At 31.9% G+C, this 20,323-nt stretch overlaps 2 protein-coding genes across 5 annotated transcripts; one reads left to right on the top strand and one right to left on the bottom strand.

The window, feature by feature from the left end:
- Nucleotides 1–472: 472 nt before the first annotated feature.
- On the bottom strand, nt 473–4,911 carry LOC108489270 (chaperonin 60 subunit beta 2, chloroplastic). The gene is given in 17 exon segments (XM_017793676.2): nt 473–686; nt 783–906; nt 1,144–1,236; nt 1,337–1,429; nt 1,538–1,642; nt 1,738–1,809; nt 1,929–2,006; nt 2,091–2,260; nt 2,359–2,593; nt 2,690–2,831; nt 2,833–2,930; nt 3,013–3,108; nt 3,269–3,406; nt 3,506–3,631; nt 3,742–3,995; nt 4,335–4,364; nt 4,716–4,911. Coding segments are annotated over 15 exon segments (1,821 nt in total). The 5' UTR covers nt 3,979–3,995; nt 4,335–4,364; nt 4,716–4,911; the 3' UTR covers nt 473–672.
- A 4,737-nt stretch (nt 4,912–9,648) lies between these two features.
- LOC108489530 (inositol 1,3,4-trisphosphate 5/6-kinase 4) lies at nt 9,649–18,987 on the top strand. Of its 4 annotated transcripts, none has more exons than XR_008272374.1 (13): nt 9,649–9,965; nt 10,420–10,711; nt 10,812–10,847; nt 12,756–12,945; nt 13,135–13,229; nt 13,530–13,598; nt 13,795–13,997; nt 14,242–14,395; nt 15,191–15,304; nt 16,507–16,569; nt 16,974–17,119; nt 17,192–17,358; nt 18,381–18,522. XR_008272374.1 is itself a non-coding variant. In XM_017794153.2 (13 exons), exons 2-13 carry the CDS (start codon nt 10,574–10,576, stop codon nt 18,516–18,518), a joined length of 1,485 nt encoding a protein of 494 aa, XP_017649642.1. In that variant the 5' UTR covers nt 9,649–9,965; nt 10,420–10,573; the 3' UTR covers nt 18,519–18,987. The 4 variants fall into 4 exon arrangements, 3 of the variants coding, with proteins under 3 accessions (XP_017649642.1, XP_052876255.1, XP_052876254.1); XM_017794153.2 differs by having other exon boundaries at nt 17,220–17,358; nt 18,381–18,987; XM_053020294.1 differs by lacking the exon at nt 9,649–9,965 and having other exon boundaries at nt 10,001–10,711; nt 17,220–17,358; nt 18,381–18,987.
- The last annotated feature ends 1,336 nt before the right edge of the window (nt 18,988–20,323 follow it).

A 20,323-nucleotide genomic window follows, 5' to 3' on the forward strand; every position in this document is an offset into this window, starting at 1 on the left:
ACCTAGTATGTTTATCGGCAATGAAAATGCGCGTCTTTGTCCCCCCCCCCCCCCATCGAGAAAAAGAAAGATGGAGCAATGTAGTTCCCCAACAATATACTGCTTTAGTGATTTCACTTCCATTAATCTGCTTCCCTGCTTTTATTATTATTTTTTTTTTGGCCAGTTGCTTCTATGCTTTTATAGTTTTTTCATGTTTCACAAATTATGTTCCTCATAATTTGTAGTTTCGGTGATTTTTCTTCATCGTTTACCTTCTTTTTTGTTCGTACAGTAGTATCAGCTGAAGCTCTCCCCATGAAATTAATTTTATTTTCACGTAATTTTTTTTTTGTTAAACATAGATCTTTCTTTTTAATAATTATAAATAATGTGTTGAAATTCAATTTATTATAACAGTTTAAATAAAATTTATCTATCAGAAAAAAAAATCAGTTGATAAAACTTTCTACCAATCAAAAACAGCAAACAGTAAATACCAACTTTCTTCCTTCCACTGAAAAATGATGTTCAAAATTGTTACACTGAAAATGCAAATCATATATATCACCGGGATCTCAAGGATTTTTCAATAATTAATCAACAACGAAAACAAGCATTCTACTCTAAACAGGCTCATCGTTGCTACGATAGAGATTTGATACCTTATTCGGTTTCCCTTCAACATCTGCTTTAGTAGCCGTATCCTGACATAATCAAACGAACCCAACATATTAGCATGCAATATATAAAGAACAAGAAAGTGTTCCACTACTAATCATGTTAGATTCAGAAGTGCAAACCTGAATTATCCATGGGGTTCCCAGCAGGCACGGTCTCGGGTTCCTTTATTTCCACAACCACACAATCGGACATCAAGAATGTCTTGGCCACTGATGCAGCATGCTCCAAGCAACATCTGACCACCTATATTAAGAAAAATGTAATCATCAAAAACTAGGATTTGAACACAAATCCTTTCCCTCAATTCCCCCTAGGCTTCCTTTCTACCGAATATTCTTACAATTCATGGATATACTAATTTTATTTGAGTACCACTAGCTTTAAAAACACTTGAGACTAAAATTGTAAAGTAGGGACAAAGCTCTTTGGCACGCGAACATTCAATTAAAATGGAGTCAAGCACTTAACAAGGGAACAAACCTTGGTTGGATCTATAATTCCTGCAGACATAAGATCCTCATAATTTCCAGTGGCAGCATTGAATCCATGCCTAGGGTTATCGTTGGAGAGCACCTGCAAATAATTAAATAACAGAAGGAAAACCACAACTGTTATCACACTGCGTAAAAAGCAGAGTACTGGTCATGGTAACTTGAAACATCATATCTCGTACCTTCTCGCTCACCACACTTCCATTTACACCAGCATTTTTAGCTATCAATTTTAGAGGGTAACTCAAAGCTCGTTTAACAATATCTGCTCCAACCTATAGTAAATCAAGATATTTAGGGTTTACGAACTTTATCTACAGCCAAATATTTCAACAAAAAACATTCTGAAGTATAAGATTTTTTATGTTATCAAGACAATTTACCTTTTCTTCATCATTATCGAGTGAATCCTTGATAGCATCCACCTTAGAAGCAAGTCTTAGCAAAGTACATCCACCACCGACAACAATACCTTCCTCAACTGCTGCCTGATAAATAGCCCAAAACATGCAGTTTTATATGGTATTGAAGGACAATAATTACAAAACAATTATCAAGACAAGCTTCAAGATTTATATATTACCTTAGTTGCATTAAGAGCATCTTCTACTCTCAATTTCTTTTCTTTAAGCTCTGTTTCAGTTTGAGCTCCAACCTTCAAATTTTCAAAAGAACATCACATCAAAAATTGGATACAAATAATATAGAATTTCTTAAAACAAATTCCATATGGATAAACTACACGGAATGTCCCTTCAACTAACTAGTGGTTACCTGTATCACTGCCACACCACCAGATAATTTAGCAATCCTTTCGTTAAGTTTTTCCTTCTCATAATCCTGTTCTGCAGCCTGCATTGAAGTAATAATAAGTTAGACATTGTAAGCCCGCAAGAAAGCCTGGTAACCACAATTAGCGCAAACTTGAAAGACAACCTCAATGAGATTTTTAATCTGTACAACTCGTTTATTCACTGCTTCCTGGGTGCTTCCATCACCCACGATGGTGGTTGTATCCTTGGTAAGAACCACTTTAGAGGCATGACCCAAGACTTCTTTGCTAGCTTTGTCCAAGGAAAGCCCAACCTCATCTCTAATAACAGTACCTGTACTCAAATGGTAGATATCTCTCAATAATTACAACACAAGCAAATTAAGTTTTGGGAAAAATATAAACACATGAAAAGTACAGAACTATACAAACCTCCAGTAAGGATAGCAATGTCATCCAGATACTGACTCTTGCGTTCTCCAAAGCCGGGAGCTTTGAGAGCAGCAATCTTCAAAGCACCTCTAAGTTTGTTCACAACCAGAGTTGCTAAAGCTTCCTGTTCAATGTCTTCGGCAATTATCAAAATTGGGTATCCACTCCTAATGGCTTCTTCCAGGATGTTGATAAGATCCCTTGCATTAGTAATTTTTTTATCAACCAGCAGCAACTGCAATCGGAATGCATATGCAATTGTCAACATGCAATACGGGAAAGTTCAACGTTTACAAGAAAAAAATGTCAATCTCATGATTATAAAATGTACCTTGCAGTTCTCATATTCTACTGCCATTTTCTCACTATCAGTGACAAAGTAAGGTGAGATATAACCACGGTCAAATTGCATCCCTTCAACAACATATAGACTATTCTCAGCACTTTTTCCCTCCTCAAGGGTAACTACACCCTTCGCCAACTTTACTCATGGCCTCAGCAATCATATTTCCTACTTCATAGTTGTTCCCAGCACTAACAGCAGCAACATCAGCAAGTTCACTGTCTTCAACCTAAACCCCACAGCACACTAGTTATATTTCCTTCAAATAGTAAAATATAGAAAACATGAAAGCAGGTGAGCATTAAGATTACCTCTTTTGAAATAGCCTTAAGCTCAGATACTAAAGCCCTTGTGGTCTTCTCAATGCCCCTAGTGATCAAAACAGGATTTGCACCGGCTGCCACCACCTGAATTACAATAGCTCTTAGCAATTAAACAAAAATAGCATGGAAATGTCTAACTTTAAAGTTCTCTCATGTACCCCAAACATAATTATATGAAGATAAATGAACGAACCTTTTCTCTCATGTACCCCAAACATAATTATATGAAGATAAATGAACGAACCTTGACACCTTCAGCAATCAAACCTTGCGCAAGAACAACGGAAGTCGTCGTTCCATCACCAGCCAAGTCATTAGTTTTAGCAGCTGCCTGTCTTACTAACTTAGCCCCAATGTTCTCAACTGGGTCCTCCAACTCAACCTTGAAATTGATACAGGCACATCATTCAATCAATGAAATTCTTAAAACTTTTGATCAAGCTTTCAACTTCAAAAAATGGTTAGAGCAAACGCATTATACCTCCTTAGCCACTGTCACACCATCATTAACGATTTTGGGAGAGCCATATTTGCTCTCTAGAACGACATTCCTACCTTTTGGTCCAAGAGTGACTCCAACCAAATCAGCAAGCTTGTTCACACCAGTCTACAACAAAATAACATGAAGTAAGCTAAAGCAAACATATAAATGCTGTGAAGTTCAGTTGAATACTTAACCAGTTAGGCAACTTTTTAGCATTTTAAACAAAGACTCACTTGTAATTTCTTTATAGCTGACCCGTCCTTATTGAAATGTAGCTCTTTTGCTGCAGAAATCTTGGGCAGACGAGATCTTCTAAGAACAACATTTCGTCTACTAACAAATGAAGATGAAGAAATGGAAGCTAAAGATGACAATCTGTTGGAAGAAGATGGAAGCTTCTTATCCATGACTAGACCATTAGGTGCAACGAATGAGCCAACTGATGACATGGCTGTGAAAGTGGATGCCATCTTACTCTCTTAATAAGCTGAAAAAGATTCAAAACCATGGTTTTAGACTCAAGGTTATCTCAAATGTAATTTGATGAATAAGCAATTTTTTTCAAATAGTTTAATTTCTACAACTAAAACACAATAAAAAACATATGAAGGTAAAATTCACAAGTAAAACCAATAATTTTGAAGCATTTCAAGTTTTAACAAAGTTCAAATATAAACGAAAGGATTTTTCTAATATTTTCATTTTCTAAAACTAAAAATAATAATTAAAATATAATGCTAAAATAAAACCATAAAAATTTATAAATAATTTAAATAATTCGAGATGTTTTTAAGAAAACTAGTTAGGGAAACATAGGAATAAATACCTTAAATTCGCTCAAATTCGAAGCAAACTTCTGAAAAAAAAAGAAGAAGAAGAAATAAATTAGTACCGAAGATAAAATAAAACAAGAGAGGGGCCGGTGAAGGGAGTAAAAAGCAGCAAAGAAAGAAGAACGAGCAACGAAGATGACGGAAGGAAGAGGAAAAAGAGAGAAGTAAATAAAGTGTAGAACAGATAACGATGTTAAAGTGGAGGTAGATAGTGGCCGGGGTACGGACAAGCCAACGTAAGTGACTGAGGTTTTGCAATGACGAGCAAGGGGAGGCGGCAGGAGGTCGCCGGATGAAGGAGCAGACCACCGTGAGTATGGAAGGCTTGCGGCGGCTGATGGGAAAGAGAGGATAAAGGAAACAGAGTACTTTACCTTTTAGGTTTTTGTGGAGGTTTATGCAGTGCACTACTGAAAAATGCTATCTGCGTTTCCGATTATAAATTCTCCAAACCTAAGGTTGTTTGATCTGGACCGTTGGATCTCCTTATTCTGTAATCATTTCATTTGTCCCGTTTCCCGTCTGGTTCTCAGTAGAACTATCTAGAATGTTATCACTTATCACAATTCTAGAAAGGGGCAACCAATTAGAACAAATTTAACTATTTACATAAAGAGAAAGACGTCGTTTGGCTACTAATTATTTATGGTTAAATACATTAACTATACTGCAAATTAAATACACCATATCACATCCAATTGTCCAAAACTCACTTTTAGAAGTTTTGATGTCATTGTATATGGGTAATTCATGAAATAATACATAACCCTCATTTCACCATTCAACTTAAAAAATATTTTAATGAATTAATTTTTTATTTTAATCTTTAAATTTATATTAATTATTTAACTACTCTAAATGAATAAAAAATTAATGCTTGTTAATTTTACTAACTTAACATACATGTAGGTGTTATACAAGCAAAAAGTTATTTTTTATTTTTTAAAAATTAATTAATTGTTAAGTGAGATACACATGGGCTACCACATGGCATACATATGCAAAGTTAATAGACATTATTTTTTTCATCTATTTTAGCTTGATTTGATAAACAATGTAAGGTTAACCATTAAAATAAACGAAAAATTAGATGAATAACTAAAATAGTTTTTTTTGTAAAATTTGATGGTTAAATAAGTCATTAACAACTAATTTATAAATAAATAAATAATTAAACTCGATTTTTGTAGGCCTAAATTTAAGGTTATCGGAACAATAGTTTCGTAACCATAGATCCGATTTAAAGAGAAATTTATTTCAATATTTTTGCTTGAAAATTGATATGATAGGAAAATCGTATGAAAATATTGATAGGAAAATTTTATCGATTTAGTGATTAGTTAGAAAAAAAAATTATTGAAGAAATTGGGTAAAATAAGGTATCGGGACCTCTATCTCGTAAAACCGAGTCGAAAATAATTTTATAAATATTTATGAGATGTTATTAATGTAGTTTAACGGAATTTTAATGTTTGGGTAGTCAATTAAATGAAAAGGACTAAATTGTAATAGGTGTAAAAGTTGCTAGAGTGATTAAACAGCTTAAGAGTCTAATAAGAAAGGATTTAAAAGGAAATTAGATCCAAAAGTTATTTGGGTTGGACGGCAAGGGTATGAAATTAGCAGAAAAATTGATAAATTAAGGGTAAAATTGGAATATTGCAAAATTAACTAAATAAAACTAGGACTAAATAGGAAATATTTAGATTTCTCTTCATTTCTCTTCAATTCCAGCAGCTAAAAACGCCATAGGAGGGTTCTCTAAGCTGGTATTTCATAATTTTTTCACCAAGTGAGTTAATCCTTGCCTTTTTCTTGTAATTTTTGTGTTTCTAAGACTTTTACAACTAGGTCCTACTATTAAATTCATTAGTTTTTGATTTCATGGATGAAATTTAAAGTCACCATGGCTGATTTCTGTAAGTTTATGATAAAATAGAATGAAATTAAAGCTTTAATTTGTTTATGAGATGATTTTATTAGGTAATTTCAATAGAAATTGATTTTTTGGACCTAATTGTGAAAATGCTTGGAATTAAAGTCTATTGCTGAAATTTTGATTCCTAAAGGTTGTAAACTAGTTTAAGGTGATAGAATAAAATGTTAATTGAGAAAAATCAGCTCAATTGAGAGGCTAATTGAGTAGGGACGAAATTATCATTTATTAAAAGCTTAGGGGAAAAATGATAATAAACAGCTTGCACTAAAACAGTTTGGACAGCAGCAGTAGACTAACTTTGAAAAATCACCAAAAATTGTAGGAATCAAATTAGAAGATGAACAAAATATGTAATTAAATCTTATTGAGTCTAGTTTCTCATAGAAGAAATATTGTAAGTAATGGATTTGTAAATTTTGAGATACAATGAATTTTGTGAGACAAGGTCAGAATGAATTCAGGTTCCCCTATTCTGACTTTGAAAAATTATAAAAAATTGAATAAAAATATTTATGGACTTAAATTTATATGTCTAGAATTCTGAATGAGTCTATTTTTAATAGAAACAAACAATAACATCATTTGAATTCTGTATAAAGAGATAATTTATTTTTAGTGAAGAAGGGTCAGAATTGTTAGACAACAGAACAGGGGTGACTTTGAAGAATAAACTATACTGATTGGCTAAACCAAAAATTCTGAAAATTTTATGGTAAAAATATATATGAGTCTAGTTTCAGGGAAAATTAACGGATCTTAATTTGGAGTTCCGTAGCTCAAGTTATAAATAATTTAGTGACTATGGCTCAAGTAGACAGCTTTGAATGAACTATAAATAATAGTTGAATTATAAAGAATGTTGCATATGAACATGAAATGTATTAAATTGATAATTAATTTTATTTATTTAGATCCGAAGATTCAAATACTGAAGCTAGATCGAGGAAAGGAAAAAGTTCGGGATTAGTAGATTTTTCTGTTTACAAACAAGTATCAAGGTAAGTTCGTAACTTGAATTATATTCTTAAATGCTTGAGATTGTATGTTATTAATGTGAATATGATTTGAGTGTTCATTGTATGAAAATTTATGAAACATTGATATATTTGATAAAATGGGAAGAAATCCGTTTGAATGAAAGAAAAATTCGATGGATCTCGAAAAGGAATTGACGGTAAAAAGGATCTAGCCCTGGACGGGTGATCCTATCTGATATAGCCTTCCAAGAATATGTGTAAAATGGATTTAGCCGGACGGGTAATCCAATTAGGGTCTCAATTTAGCTCGACTGGTAATTCGGATCCAAGCTCATTAGAGTAATTGTCATTGCAGGGATTTAGCCTGGACTGGTAATCCCGACAATACTCTATGAGTTTAAATTGCAAGGGATTTAGCCTGGACTGGTAATCCCACTGCAAGGTTGAGGTTCGCGGGAGTGTGCTCTCTGAAATGGACATGTGCGCACATGAATATGAATTGACGGACCCGGAAATGTACACTAAAAGTGTATCTCTGAAAATCCATCGAAAATTCCAAGAAATTCAACGGGATAAATATGAAAAAATAACAAGGAAATGGGAATCATGGTATTGATGAGCTTATCAATCATAGTATATATTATTGGTACATGGAAATTATTGTACTAACTTGAATGTTGAGTTTGTGCATATTAGGGTAATAATGCATTGAATGAATATATGGATGTTTATTGTATTGTATTGAAAATATTAGGTAAGTATAATTCTTGTTACATGAGCTTACTAAGCACAAAGTGCTTACCCCGTTTCCTTTTTCCCTATTTTGTAGTGTTAAGAGCTCGGAGGTCGGATTTGGTCGGAGACACATCACACTGTCAACCTCAGGATTTCGGTATATAAAGAAACTTTATTTTGGAAATCAATAGCATGTATAAGCTAACAAAGTAAATGTTAACGTTAAATTAATGTAAAGTTAGCCATTAGTATGGTTAACAAACCTGGTTTTAGATATGTGATGACGTTATCTTATAAATATGCATGAATTTATCTTGAAAATATGTTGAATTGATTTGGTTGATATGGATTGGTCTCGATTTAATATTGCAGGGAAGGTTAGATATTTATAAAGGGGCTATATTGAATACAAAAAAAATAATAATTCGTAAACTCTGGTAATGCCTCGTACCCTATTCCGGCAATGAATACGGGTAGGGGTATTACAATTTTATTGCAAGCGTATTGGTCAGTTGTAATATTTATAATGTTACAATGGAACATAGAAGTTTTCTAATGATCGAACCCAAAGGAGATGACAATTGAGCGATAGCTAGCATACACAATAGAATCTAAGCGTCCACTAATACAATTTTATAGTACACTAATTCGTAACAATAAAATGTTGCAATAAAATTAAATATGCTACTATAAGGACTAAATTGTAAAGAAGGTAAAACTAAGAGACTGTCCAATAAATAACTAATGGTGGTTGGTTGATTTCGACGTGATTCAATGATCTCCAAATAAGAGACTTAAATCATGTAAATTACTAAGTGGCTCAATTTTATCTTTCGATCTCAAATTTACCAACTTAAATGAATTAGTTTCAAATTATCTTTTGATTTCACTGGTTAATCTAAGACTAATGAACAAGTGCACAATAATATCACATTTCAGTTTCACTTGCCTCAATATTCTCTTAGGGGCGTCACTTTTTATGATTTTTGGTCTATTTGATTTAGTTCACTTTATACAATTTAGTCATTTGTCCTAAAATTTTAGTTTACCTACATATTCGTCAACCAACTACTTTTAGGTTTAGTTTCTCCGACTAAAAGTAAAATGAATAAACATGAAAGAGAAAAACAACGCAACCATGAAAATGAAGCTTAAAAAAATTATAGAAGTTGAGATTTTTATGTAAAAAAAACTTAAAAAGCATGAAACCAAAAATATCCAACAAGAAAATATAAAACAATAATCATAAAAGGAACAAGATGAAACTGAAATCTTTTGCATATTCAAAGGAAAATAAGTTCAGTTGGTCGTATTTTCCTGCTAACTATGTAGAAAACTTGTCTAGTTAGATGTGTTTTCACACACTCACCCTAAATCAACTTATTTTTTTAATTTTTCAAAAATCGACCTATTTTTAAAATTATTATTTTTAACATATTGCAACAAATTAGCCTCCAATTACCAACCAAAATAATTAACAAATATAATTAATCATCAACAATCCATCAAAATAATTAACAAATATAACTAATTATCAAATAATCCATCAAAATAACCAACAATTATAACTAATAATCAAATAAACCATAAAAATATTGGATTAAAATTATGTGTTAAACATAAAATCAACTCAATAATTAAAGTCCAAATACCATCAGCCACCCACCCATGCCCACTCAAATACCCAAATCCCCAAACTCAGGCCGAACCCATAAAAACAATCTCATGGCCCCTCACCATCAAGATTCACAAATTATAACCTTCCCTAGCAAATTTTTTGTTTCTTTCTTTCCTTCTTTCCCAAACAGAATGTTAGAGAACTTTATTTTTTAACCCAAAAAGTTCTCCCATAAAAATCTTATGAATCTAAGATCTAAATTTTAATCCTTGCTTAGTCCTTTCTCCTCCTCCTCACGCCAGCATAAAAAATGGAGAAACAAAACAAAGATCAAGAAAGACTCAAGTGAAAATAGGTACTTGAAAATTTAAGCAATTTCTTGACTCTTGATGCGTATTGTAGATGAGAGAATGATGGGTTGCTTGGTTTTTGGCTGGATTAGAGATTTGAGAAACTGAGAATCTTTCTTTCTTTTTTTTCGAAAGCCTGCCTACTGAGCTCAGTATCAGTAACTTTGACAATTTTCTTTTTCTTTTTTTAAAAAAATCGGTGAAAACGGGTATACCGGACCCATTTTGCAGCTATTCCCGGTTACGGCGTTATTTCGCGGCCGTTACCCAAATTTATTCACACCGCGATCTCAACGTTTAGCTATTCGAATCCCTTGAAAAAGGAATATCATACAATTAAATTTTTTTTATCACTATCTACTTTGCTGTAGGCTTAAAGCTTAAGCTAAGGGAGAACAATTAAACTGATCGAACGAGCCAAAGCTTAAGTCCAGTTTTCGGCTTTTTTTCCTTTTTTAGGTCGAATGGTGATGGATTGCTCACTGACATTCAGATTCCGATAGCGATGATATAAAAGAGATTTGGTTGAAGGAGCCCAACTGTGCGACAACACCAATGGCTGCTGCAATGTGTTAATCTTTTTGTGAGAACGTAATTATTTTGATTTAATTTTATGCTAATGGGTGAAGCTGTGAGGGGAGTGATAGTAGACCATGCGTTGCTTCAATATGGGACCATACAGCCCGAGAATTTCAAGAGCAACGGAACTCTTTCCTTGCTCCGCAAGCTCCGATTTTCCAATATTCAAACGGTATAAATTAATTTTATAAATTGATGCTTTTCTATTTTTTGACCTTGTTTGTTTTGATTCGATTTGCATTGCCCATTGCTCTCCTCTCTCTTAATTGCAGGCCATTTCCTATGTGTTGCCTGTTTCAGCTGAGCAAGTAAGTGAAATGAAACCTGAAGATATTACTTTGTTCTTTTTCTTTTCCGCTGGCAGCATTCCAGTTGCATGTTTGTGTTGTTTATAAAAATAATTGATAAATAATATTAAAAAAAAGACTTTCAAATCATAATAAAATAATTGTACAATATTAAAAAAATATATCTATACCATGTTTGAAATATAGACATTCTGCAAATTTATACTTTTTATTCTTCAATCTTAATTTTTTTAATCTCTACAAAATCAATGAATAAATTAATGGTTTTATCAATATATTAAATAATAATGTTATTTTCATTATAAAATAAATGTTTCATATATGTTTGTCATGTAGTACCACCCTCTTTGGACACTGCATATTTTGTGTATGTATCCTTTTTATGTTTTTGTCCTTTGATGATAGAATTAATATCTATTTAAATAGAAATAATTAAAATAATAAGATATTTATTATTGATTAAATTTAATAATTTAATTTATAATGAAAATGTAATTTAAGATGATTACTTTAACACTTATTATGGGTTTGTAAAGAGTATGGTTTTTAAAATGTTATAGGTATGAGTATTTAGTTTAGGCAGTTTTTCACCAATAAAAAAGGAAAAAAAAGAAAAAAAAGAAAGGAATTTGCAACCCAAAATTATTGTAGTATTATAACGCGTAACACAATTTCTTCCTTCATCCACTTTAAGCTCCAAAACAAAAATTAAAGATGCAAGAAAATAGTAATAATAAAATTATATTTATTTGCTTATTCATATATATTTTTCCTTATAATTAAAAGAAACAAAATTATAAAAATTGTTTTATGAATTAGAGAAGTTATTCTTTAATAGTATATAAGAAATAAATGACAATTCATATTTATTATAAAATCAATATTAACTAAGAAAGATAAACTAAACATTGAATACATTCAAAAATTATAATATTAGTTCATGATAAATACAAAAATATATTTACATTAAATTAATAAACACATATAATAATAATGATTAAAAATAATTGTTGAAATTTAACCCTTTTTTCGAAATAAACCTAAATAAATAAAAAACGATTTTAAGAGTGATTGCTTTGTATAGTATAAACAACTTAAAAAAACAATTCCATAATTCTCATAATCAATTAAAAACAATATCATAATTCTCATCATCAATTAAAATAACGTTTCATCTTTCTGGTATCATTATTGTTCGAATATGATTTGATATTGCGTCTTCGAAGAACCTCATGTTTTGATTTAATGGTCCATTCTTTTGGATCCTTTGATTGAATATGACTAACTATTGGATGCTATTTATAGAGCTAAACTTAATTTTAATTGATATATAACTCTAATATTTTATCTATATTACCTTTAAAATTCTATTCAAATCAAAACTCGATAGTTTTGTTTGATCAATGAAAGAGACTAAATTTGACAAACTTAAAAGAATCCTCCATATTAAAATAAATTGGGACGAATATCATTATAAATTATATTATAAAAATTATTTAAGCCTTAATTAATTATTTTAAATTAAAATATAATTATATTTAGATGTCAATTTTGTAATATGATTGAAAAAAGGGTATTCTCGTTGATTCAAATTTTTTCAAACTCATGTTTTTATATATATGATAGATTATAGATCTTGTGTTCAGCATTCATGTTGGGGACAACATATTTGGACATGGATGGATATGGTAGTATGGTATTCCATGGATTTGGAAAAATTTAGAGAAAAAAAATTTCATAGCCATTTCGAACATATACTCGTATCCAGACTTCCTTGAGTCTTTATAACATGCCGCTATTAGATGCTTCTATCTAGGAATAACCCTGAGCCTGTGTAACATCGATCATCTCTATTGAACATAATAATATTTACACAGAATGAATCATCGAACATGTTTTTTTTCTTAGGTTAATCTCCTGCAGACAATGGCTAAGCTACACTCTTTTGAATGCCTTCCTTTGACGGCATCTTCCCTGGACATTGCATCACGTGAGATTGCCCAAACTTGGTCTCATATCTCAGGCACCATTTTGTATCTCCTTCCTAACCATGATGCCTCTCCCAAAATAACCTGCACATACTTCTCAATTGCTCTTGGTGAGTGCTGTTTAATCTTTTCATTCCTAAGGTTCTGTTGGTTTTTTCTCTGCAATTATGCATAAACCTACGTTTCTAGAGATCCTACTAGTGTTTATCAATGTCTATTGTGTCGAAGAGAGCGGCTTCTTCAGCTTGACCCAAATTCATGCTTTTTGCTTGGTCAAAATTGCTCCCTTTTTTCCCCAGATGATGAAGTTACCAGTGTACTCCGCAAGTCAAACAGGATTTATATGGAGAAATTTGAAGAGCTTCCTTTGACTATTTGCCGCCTAAATAAAAAGGTCACCTCTCATCACCCTTTTCTATTCATCTCTTTTACTCGTTTGAATCTTAACAAGCTGCCAAATCCTTGGATCTTTGTATTCTCTAGCCACCTAAAAACTTCAGATGTCATCGGGATAATTGTGAAGAACCAAAAAAAATAAAGTAATATAAATGGTATATATTTATAATAAATATAGGTTTGTCTCTAGAAAATCACAAATAGTAAGTATTGGCCTAGAAATAAATTTACTTTTAAACAAGCTTTAGGTAACTCGAAAGAAAACAACCTTTCATGACTTCTTTCACATTTTTCTCAGGCAATAAGCAATGATGTTGTGACGGTTGGTTACATTATGAAGCCTTCTCGCGAGGAAGATTTCGCCAAGGTTAGCCCTTTGACGGAAAATGAAATTATTCTGTTCTCTTTGGGGGGAAAAAATGTACTAAAAATAAGTACAAACCTATAAGTTATGATTTTTCCTATCCTTTCATATTTGCTAGAAACCTACTCAAGCTATGTATTTTTGAAGTTAATTTTGTGATTATTGACCAACCAAAGCGCATTTTTGGTGTATTTTGTAGAGGGGTGCCTTGCCAATGTGTCCAACTCCGAATGGGTTGATGTTTTTGCCCTTAACTTTTGAACTTCCTATATCAAAACAATTAGAAGAGGTTGATGTGATTCTCCATAAAGCAACTGATGAAATTGTGTCCATTGAATTAAATAGCTCCTCAGAATCTTCCTACCGGATTGGTTACACGAAAGGAATGCAAGAACTGCAAAGGTAACTTTTAACTCCAATTTATCCATCTTATGCATGCACCTATGCACTCACGTGTAACTGAATAATGTATAAAGCTTTTCGGCTTTCTTATCTTTGGACATTTGTGTTTGGAAAAGTACTGTCATCTTAATTTTGAGTATTTATATAAGAAAAATGTTAATTTAGTTCGTAGTCCTTGAATAATTTTAGTTTGAGGATGTGATACTCATAGAACTGCTTTTTAAATAGTGCTGATGCATTACAGGCATATTGAAAATCACAATGACTGCTTCGAAGTTGATCCACTTAATAGTATTTACCCTGTACTTGATCGGTTAAAGATCCAACAACTTTTACTTGGGCTAGAGGATCTTAACGTAGGGGGACGCTGCAAAGTCAGGGCTCCTCACTTTCTCAAGGTCTTTTACCTGAACATATATATTATAAACTTGTTTTGCAGGTCATGTGAAAACTACTAGTATTACTTTATGCAATAAACTTGTCAAAATGTTTTATGATAAGGAAATTGAAATGGGATATATAAATGATAGGAGTTTGGGGTTTCTTCTTGTTTTTCGTGTACTGCAACTAGGTTACTTTTTGTAATTGTAATGCCCAAGAGTTCCAGACTGAATGAGATCTATGTAATTCATCTTTTTCCTAGTCTTGCCTTGAGTTGGGTGCATTTGTATATGGGTTGGTTTCATATATCATGAGGCATATATTATAAGGTGGAACATATTATGTTTTCCCTAATGAAGACTTGGTTGTTGAGATAATATTGTTGTTGTTGCATACACTTGAATAAATGTCTAGGCCAGATTATGGAGTGGCCTCTGTGATGACAATTTTAGGTTGTGGTCCTAGTTTCTCATGAAATTCTTTTTGTTAATTTATTGGGCAGTTAGATTTTATTTTGGTGCATGACAATGGCTGAATTATGATGATACTTTTTCATTAGAAAAATAATTGAGGTTCATGGATAACCTTTGTTTTCCTCGAAATATCTGTACTTTAAACGATCAAGTCCAACCTTCCCCCACCCCTCCTGTTTTTCCCTCAAAATAAGGGGAAAAAAGTAAAAGGCTGCATTTGCTCTCACCCTACCTTTTGTCTGTTGTTCAAGAACATTTAAACAATTATGTTTTATGTTCTTCATATGTTTCTCCCTGAGTTTAACGGTCTTTTTGCATGTTTTCCACTCAAATATTCAGGTTAACAGTTTTGATGAACCTGATTTGGTACAAAGACTGCATGATGCAACACTATCTCTTCCAAGTATAGTGAAACCGCAGGTTGCTTGTGGAGTAGCTGATGCTCACAGTATGGTAAATATTTCCTTAAATACAAATCCCTTCTTGTACCATGAGTTTGGATTATCTTATTGCGGAGGAAACACATAAGAGAAACCTAGATTTCCGTAAATTATTTTTCTTACATTTGTTACAAATGCTACTTTCTTTCCCTGAGTTCTTGTTGCTTTAGTCAAAATGTTCTTTTCTGACTAATCTACTTCGTTATTTCCATTTCATGTCAGCATAAAACATTATCTGCTTGGTGAAGCCTTACAGTATTCCTCTCTTCGTTCCCACTTTCTGGTCATAGTGTTGTGTTCTTTAAGTTGGAAATGTAGATATAAGATCTTAATGATGAGAAGTTTATCTTTATCTAAAGCAAAGAAGCATTGCTGTTATATCTCATCATCTGTGTATAATCTGTTACCACTTAATAGCGATGGTGGTAGTTCTCTTAAAGCAGCATAATAGCAAGAAGACAGGATGATAAATTGCCTTAGTCTTCAAGATATGGATTACATAATTATATCATTAAAACAACAACAAGAAGATTTTTCCTTGCAGTGGCAGCATAGCCATATCTTCTATAAGCTTGGTAGAATGCTTTATTTTTTTGGTTTATTTGGTCAAGAAATTAAGCACCAGTGTACTTTTAGAAAATTCTTTTCCATTTCTCCATCTCTATTTCACATTATTGATAATCAATGAAATAAGGATGATAGGCAGATTTGAAATCTTTGTTTCCCCTTTGCTGTAAAATTGGGCTTATTACGAATGGTTTTCTCTTTTTTTAATTACATTTAGAGTACTTTGCTTTATCCTATAAATTATATGTTTGATCTTATTTAAGGTGTAAATGGAATTGGGAAATGGAAATTATTTTCTAACACTACAGCCCTATATTTTTTCCCTTCGGTAATTCCTGTAATGCAACTTAGGCATTTCTGAAACATGTTAAATTATCTTTATTTGAATGAATGATTGGTATACTGTTTTATAGACTCGCATTATATTACTACAAGCACAAGAAGATGATAATTTGTCTAATATCAATCCATATTCAGAGAAAACAAAATAACTTATCACCTACTAATTTAGCTTGGCGGCATTTTTAAATTATTGCAACTCTTATTTCGGACACTATGATTCAATTTAAACGAACTATGATTGTCATTCCTTCCATCAACTTTACCAAAATTTTGTACTTCAGAAAAGCTAAATATTGTCATTAACAGGCAATTGTCTTTAAAGTTGAAGACTTCAAGGTTTTGAATGTTCCACTACCTGCTGTCATTCAGGTAAGCATCCGCTAATATTTCAAAGTTTTTCACATCAAGTAAATGATGGTTACATGTTTTATTGTTAAATCCTGCGGCTCGTCTCTTGAAATATATATACAATTATTCATAATTTCAGTTTTAATACTAGTTCCTTGCAATTTGTATGCTGCTCCTTTTTCTGCTTATTAGATCATGTTCTTCCATTTCTTTGTGCTTGTCTTATACAATTCCATGGGGACCTTTCAATTTAAGGTGCTAAATTTTTTAACCCGCAACACACACAAAAAAAAGGGAGTTCAGTTAATTTTATCGATGATCAAGCTATGGCGCTACAATGAAACCTATTTACGTAAACTTTAAATCTGACAATCTATTCGTAGTCGAAATCTTGGCTCTAAAGTGGGAAATGCCTTGGAATGCAGGAATATGTTGATCATTCATCCACTTTGTTCAAGTTTTATGTTCTGGGTGACAGAGTTTTCCACACAGTAAAGAAGTCTATGCCTAATGCTGATGTTTTGATAAAATCATCCGAAAAAAATGGATCAAAACCTCTTCTCTTTGATAGGTACACTGTTTCCTTTCACTTTTTTTCCCCGTGTAATGCAACCTTTTGCTTTTAAATTGAATTCTTCTATAGAAATTTTCTGTGGTTGCACCCTTGGCAGCTTAAAGTCTCTACCTACTTCCACCGCAAACCAGCATTCTGAAGGTCGGGATCCATGCCTTGATCTTGCGCTAGTAAACAAGGCTGCTGAGAGGCTTTCGAAGAGGCTGGGTCTTACTATTTTTGGCTTTGACGTTGTTGTGAGTAGCTTGAATAAACTTTGCCTGCATATTTCTTATGTGAAAACTATCATATTCTTATTAAATCTGTTTCAGTGCATTCTAATTTAAGGCAATGGTGTTAACTGCAGAAAGGTATATTTGTATGATTAGAAATTGAAAATAAAGACGAATGCTTTAGTCTAGTATATAAACTATGTCCGGATCTGACTAAATCCTTGGTGACCTGCTAGTAGCACAATTACTTTATGTTGTTCTGACTCTTCATTTTTCTGGAAGTACCATGTTTGATGCATATTCGGAAATGGGCATTAAGGATGTAATCCTCTAAACATATTCTATATATATGAAAAAACTTAGAAAAATTTAGAGATGCCTGTGTTTAGATACAAATCCATATTCAAAACTTGCATCCGAGTCGAATGACATAGATACTTCTTCAACTGTTTGTTTCTTCTGCTTCCTTATGCCGAATAATCTCAACTGACTTTTGAGAATCATGGGATGGAGTTGGGGTGAATGACAACCTTGGCCTTGGTAATGGAGAAAGATCTTTGAAACTATTGACATTGAACAGAGGTATTCAAGGGAATTTGGTGATATCTTGGAATGAAGCTCTGGGTTGAAAAAGAAGAGATAGTGTAATGTAACCTTTATTAAACATGTCTCTATAGTGATTGTAATGATATTTCTGTGGCAATCTATGTACTGCATCCTGTTTGTGTTTTTTTTCTTTTTGAGTTATTTTCATGTTTAACATGATATTTTTATATAAAATTTGACACTTTCCACTCCATTTTACCTCTGTTATTTTCACCTGTAGTCCCACTCCATTACAATGCCCCATTGTTAAAGCATATTCCTTTGGCAAACCTTACTGACTTGTATGATTTTGTCATGTCACCTCATCTCATGTTTTTCTCATCTCATGTTTTAGTATATATATATTTTGCATTGCATTCAGGTCATTTCCAAAATTATTAGGTTTGAGTCATCATGATGGGTATGTTTTAATGGGGGTTATTCCGGTTTCCTGTACTCAGATTCAAGAAGATTCTGGCGATCATGTCGTTGTGGATGTAAACTACCTGCCGTCATTCAAAGAAATTCCTGACGATGTGGCTGTTCCTGCATTTTGGGATGCTATTAAAAAGAAGGTAGATTCGAAAGCAGTGAAGTAGCGAAGTATGGCTCCTCTTCCCATGGAGTCCCATGATTAGCAAGAGACAAGAAAAAGCAAAGCGGGTTTGGATCCTGTCAAAACAAAAGCAGAGTGAGTTTGGATTTTCCTTTTGTTGACAATAAGTACATGGTTTCATTATTGAGTCAAATCCATGTTGTAGCTTTAAGAAATAATATAACATGAGAGTTTTAAATTAGAAGATACGAAAATTAGTTTGGTTATGTTTTGGTAGATGAATTGTGGGAATAAAACTGATAATTTAGTCCCCACCGTGAGGCTAATTAGTCCAAACCTAGCCAATTTAATCCTCAAACTTTTGAAGCATAAACAGAAATGTAAAATCATTCACAAGATTAATGTTAAAACCATAGAAATGTGCTAATGTGAATCAAATGCCACACATCATTTAAAAGTGGTGTCAGCATTTGACTTGCACATCAGCAACGGGTTTACTTTTATTTCGTTAATGATTTTACCTCTTTACTCTGATTATTATTATTATTATTATTTTTTTGGTAGAGGGACTAAATTGTCTCAACGACTTCCGTGATACTTTGACCTTAAGAAGTAATGTTTTCTTTTCCCCTTCTCCTGGTTGAACAAATTAGTGTAACAATGTTGTGGATCATTTGTTATTTCAATGTAGTGCAACGATTTCGAATTCTTGTTTTATGCCCTTTCTAGTTTAAATTAGACATGACAGTGAAAATAACACAAGCATCAACTAGAGACAATTTCAGGTACAAAAATAAAAAATAAAAAAAAAATAGAGGCGATTTCAATTCAGACCAAGCAAAGCAGTTACTATTTATATGAACCATGTAATGTAATGTGAAGGCATCTTATTGATAGCCTTAAAATATGCATATGGAGGTAAAAGTATCATACGAGGAGCTCTATCCGTAAAATGGGCAAATTAGTTTTTTAGATCACATAAAAAAATAAATTACTCATTCCATTAAAAATTTATCCTTTAGCTGTTATAAATTGGTTATTGTAATTAGTCTTTTATGCATTAGATTAAAGAGTAAATTGATCTTTCTTTTAAAAATTATCCATTTATGTTGTTAAAAATTAGTTATTGTATGTTAGTATAAGGTACACATGACACATTATATGTCATTGTCTAGTTATTTTGTTAATCACACTAATTTTAATTGTACAAATGGATGGAATTTTTAACAAAAAATTAATTTGCTTTTCAATTTAATGTACATGGATTAATTTACTTATTTTTTAGCAGAGAGAGCAAAAATACAATTTGACTACTAGCACACGGACTTTTATGATATTTTTACTCATATGAGATAATTTTTAAATCAAAATAAGTACTATAAATTTCAAACACAAATAAAGTCTTGCCACTAATCAATTTCTGCCACCTCATATTTTTCTTCGGTTTAAGAATAAATCAAATTGTTTACGTAAAATTTTTATTTTATTTAATTCTTATAAACTATCAAAAAGTATTAATATAATATTATTTTATATTTATATATTACATAAAAAATAATTATATTTATCTAATATAAAAATAAATTACTGTATTTATTTTTTAATATGTATAATTAAATTAAAATTAAAGATTACATATACATTTAAACCATAATTAAAATTTTATGTACCGAGTTATAAAAGTATACAAAATAATATAATTTATATTAACAAGATCCTACACACATGTATGTATATTATTTTTTTTTGAATGTTTGTTGTAGGTATATTTGAATATGGATATCAGCTTATAAAATGTAATCCACCAAAATTTTTCAAAATTTGTCGAAGACTTATTCTAGGTTTGAG

This window comes from Gossypium arboreum, chromosome 10 (assembly GCF_025698485.1).
Source record: "Gossypium arboreum isolate Shixiya-1 chromosome 10, ASM2569848v2, whole genome shotgun sequence".
NCBI classification, from domain to species: domain Eukaryota; kingdom Viridiplantae; phylum Streptophyta; class Magnoliopsida; order Malvales; family Malvaceae; genus Gossypium; species Gossypium arboreum.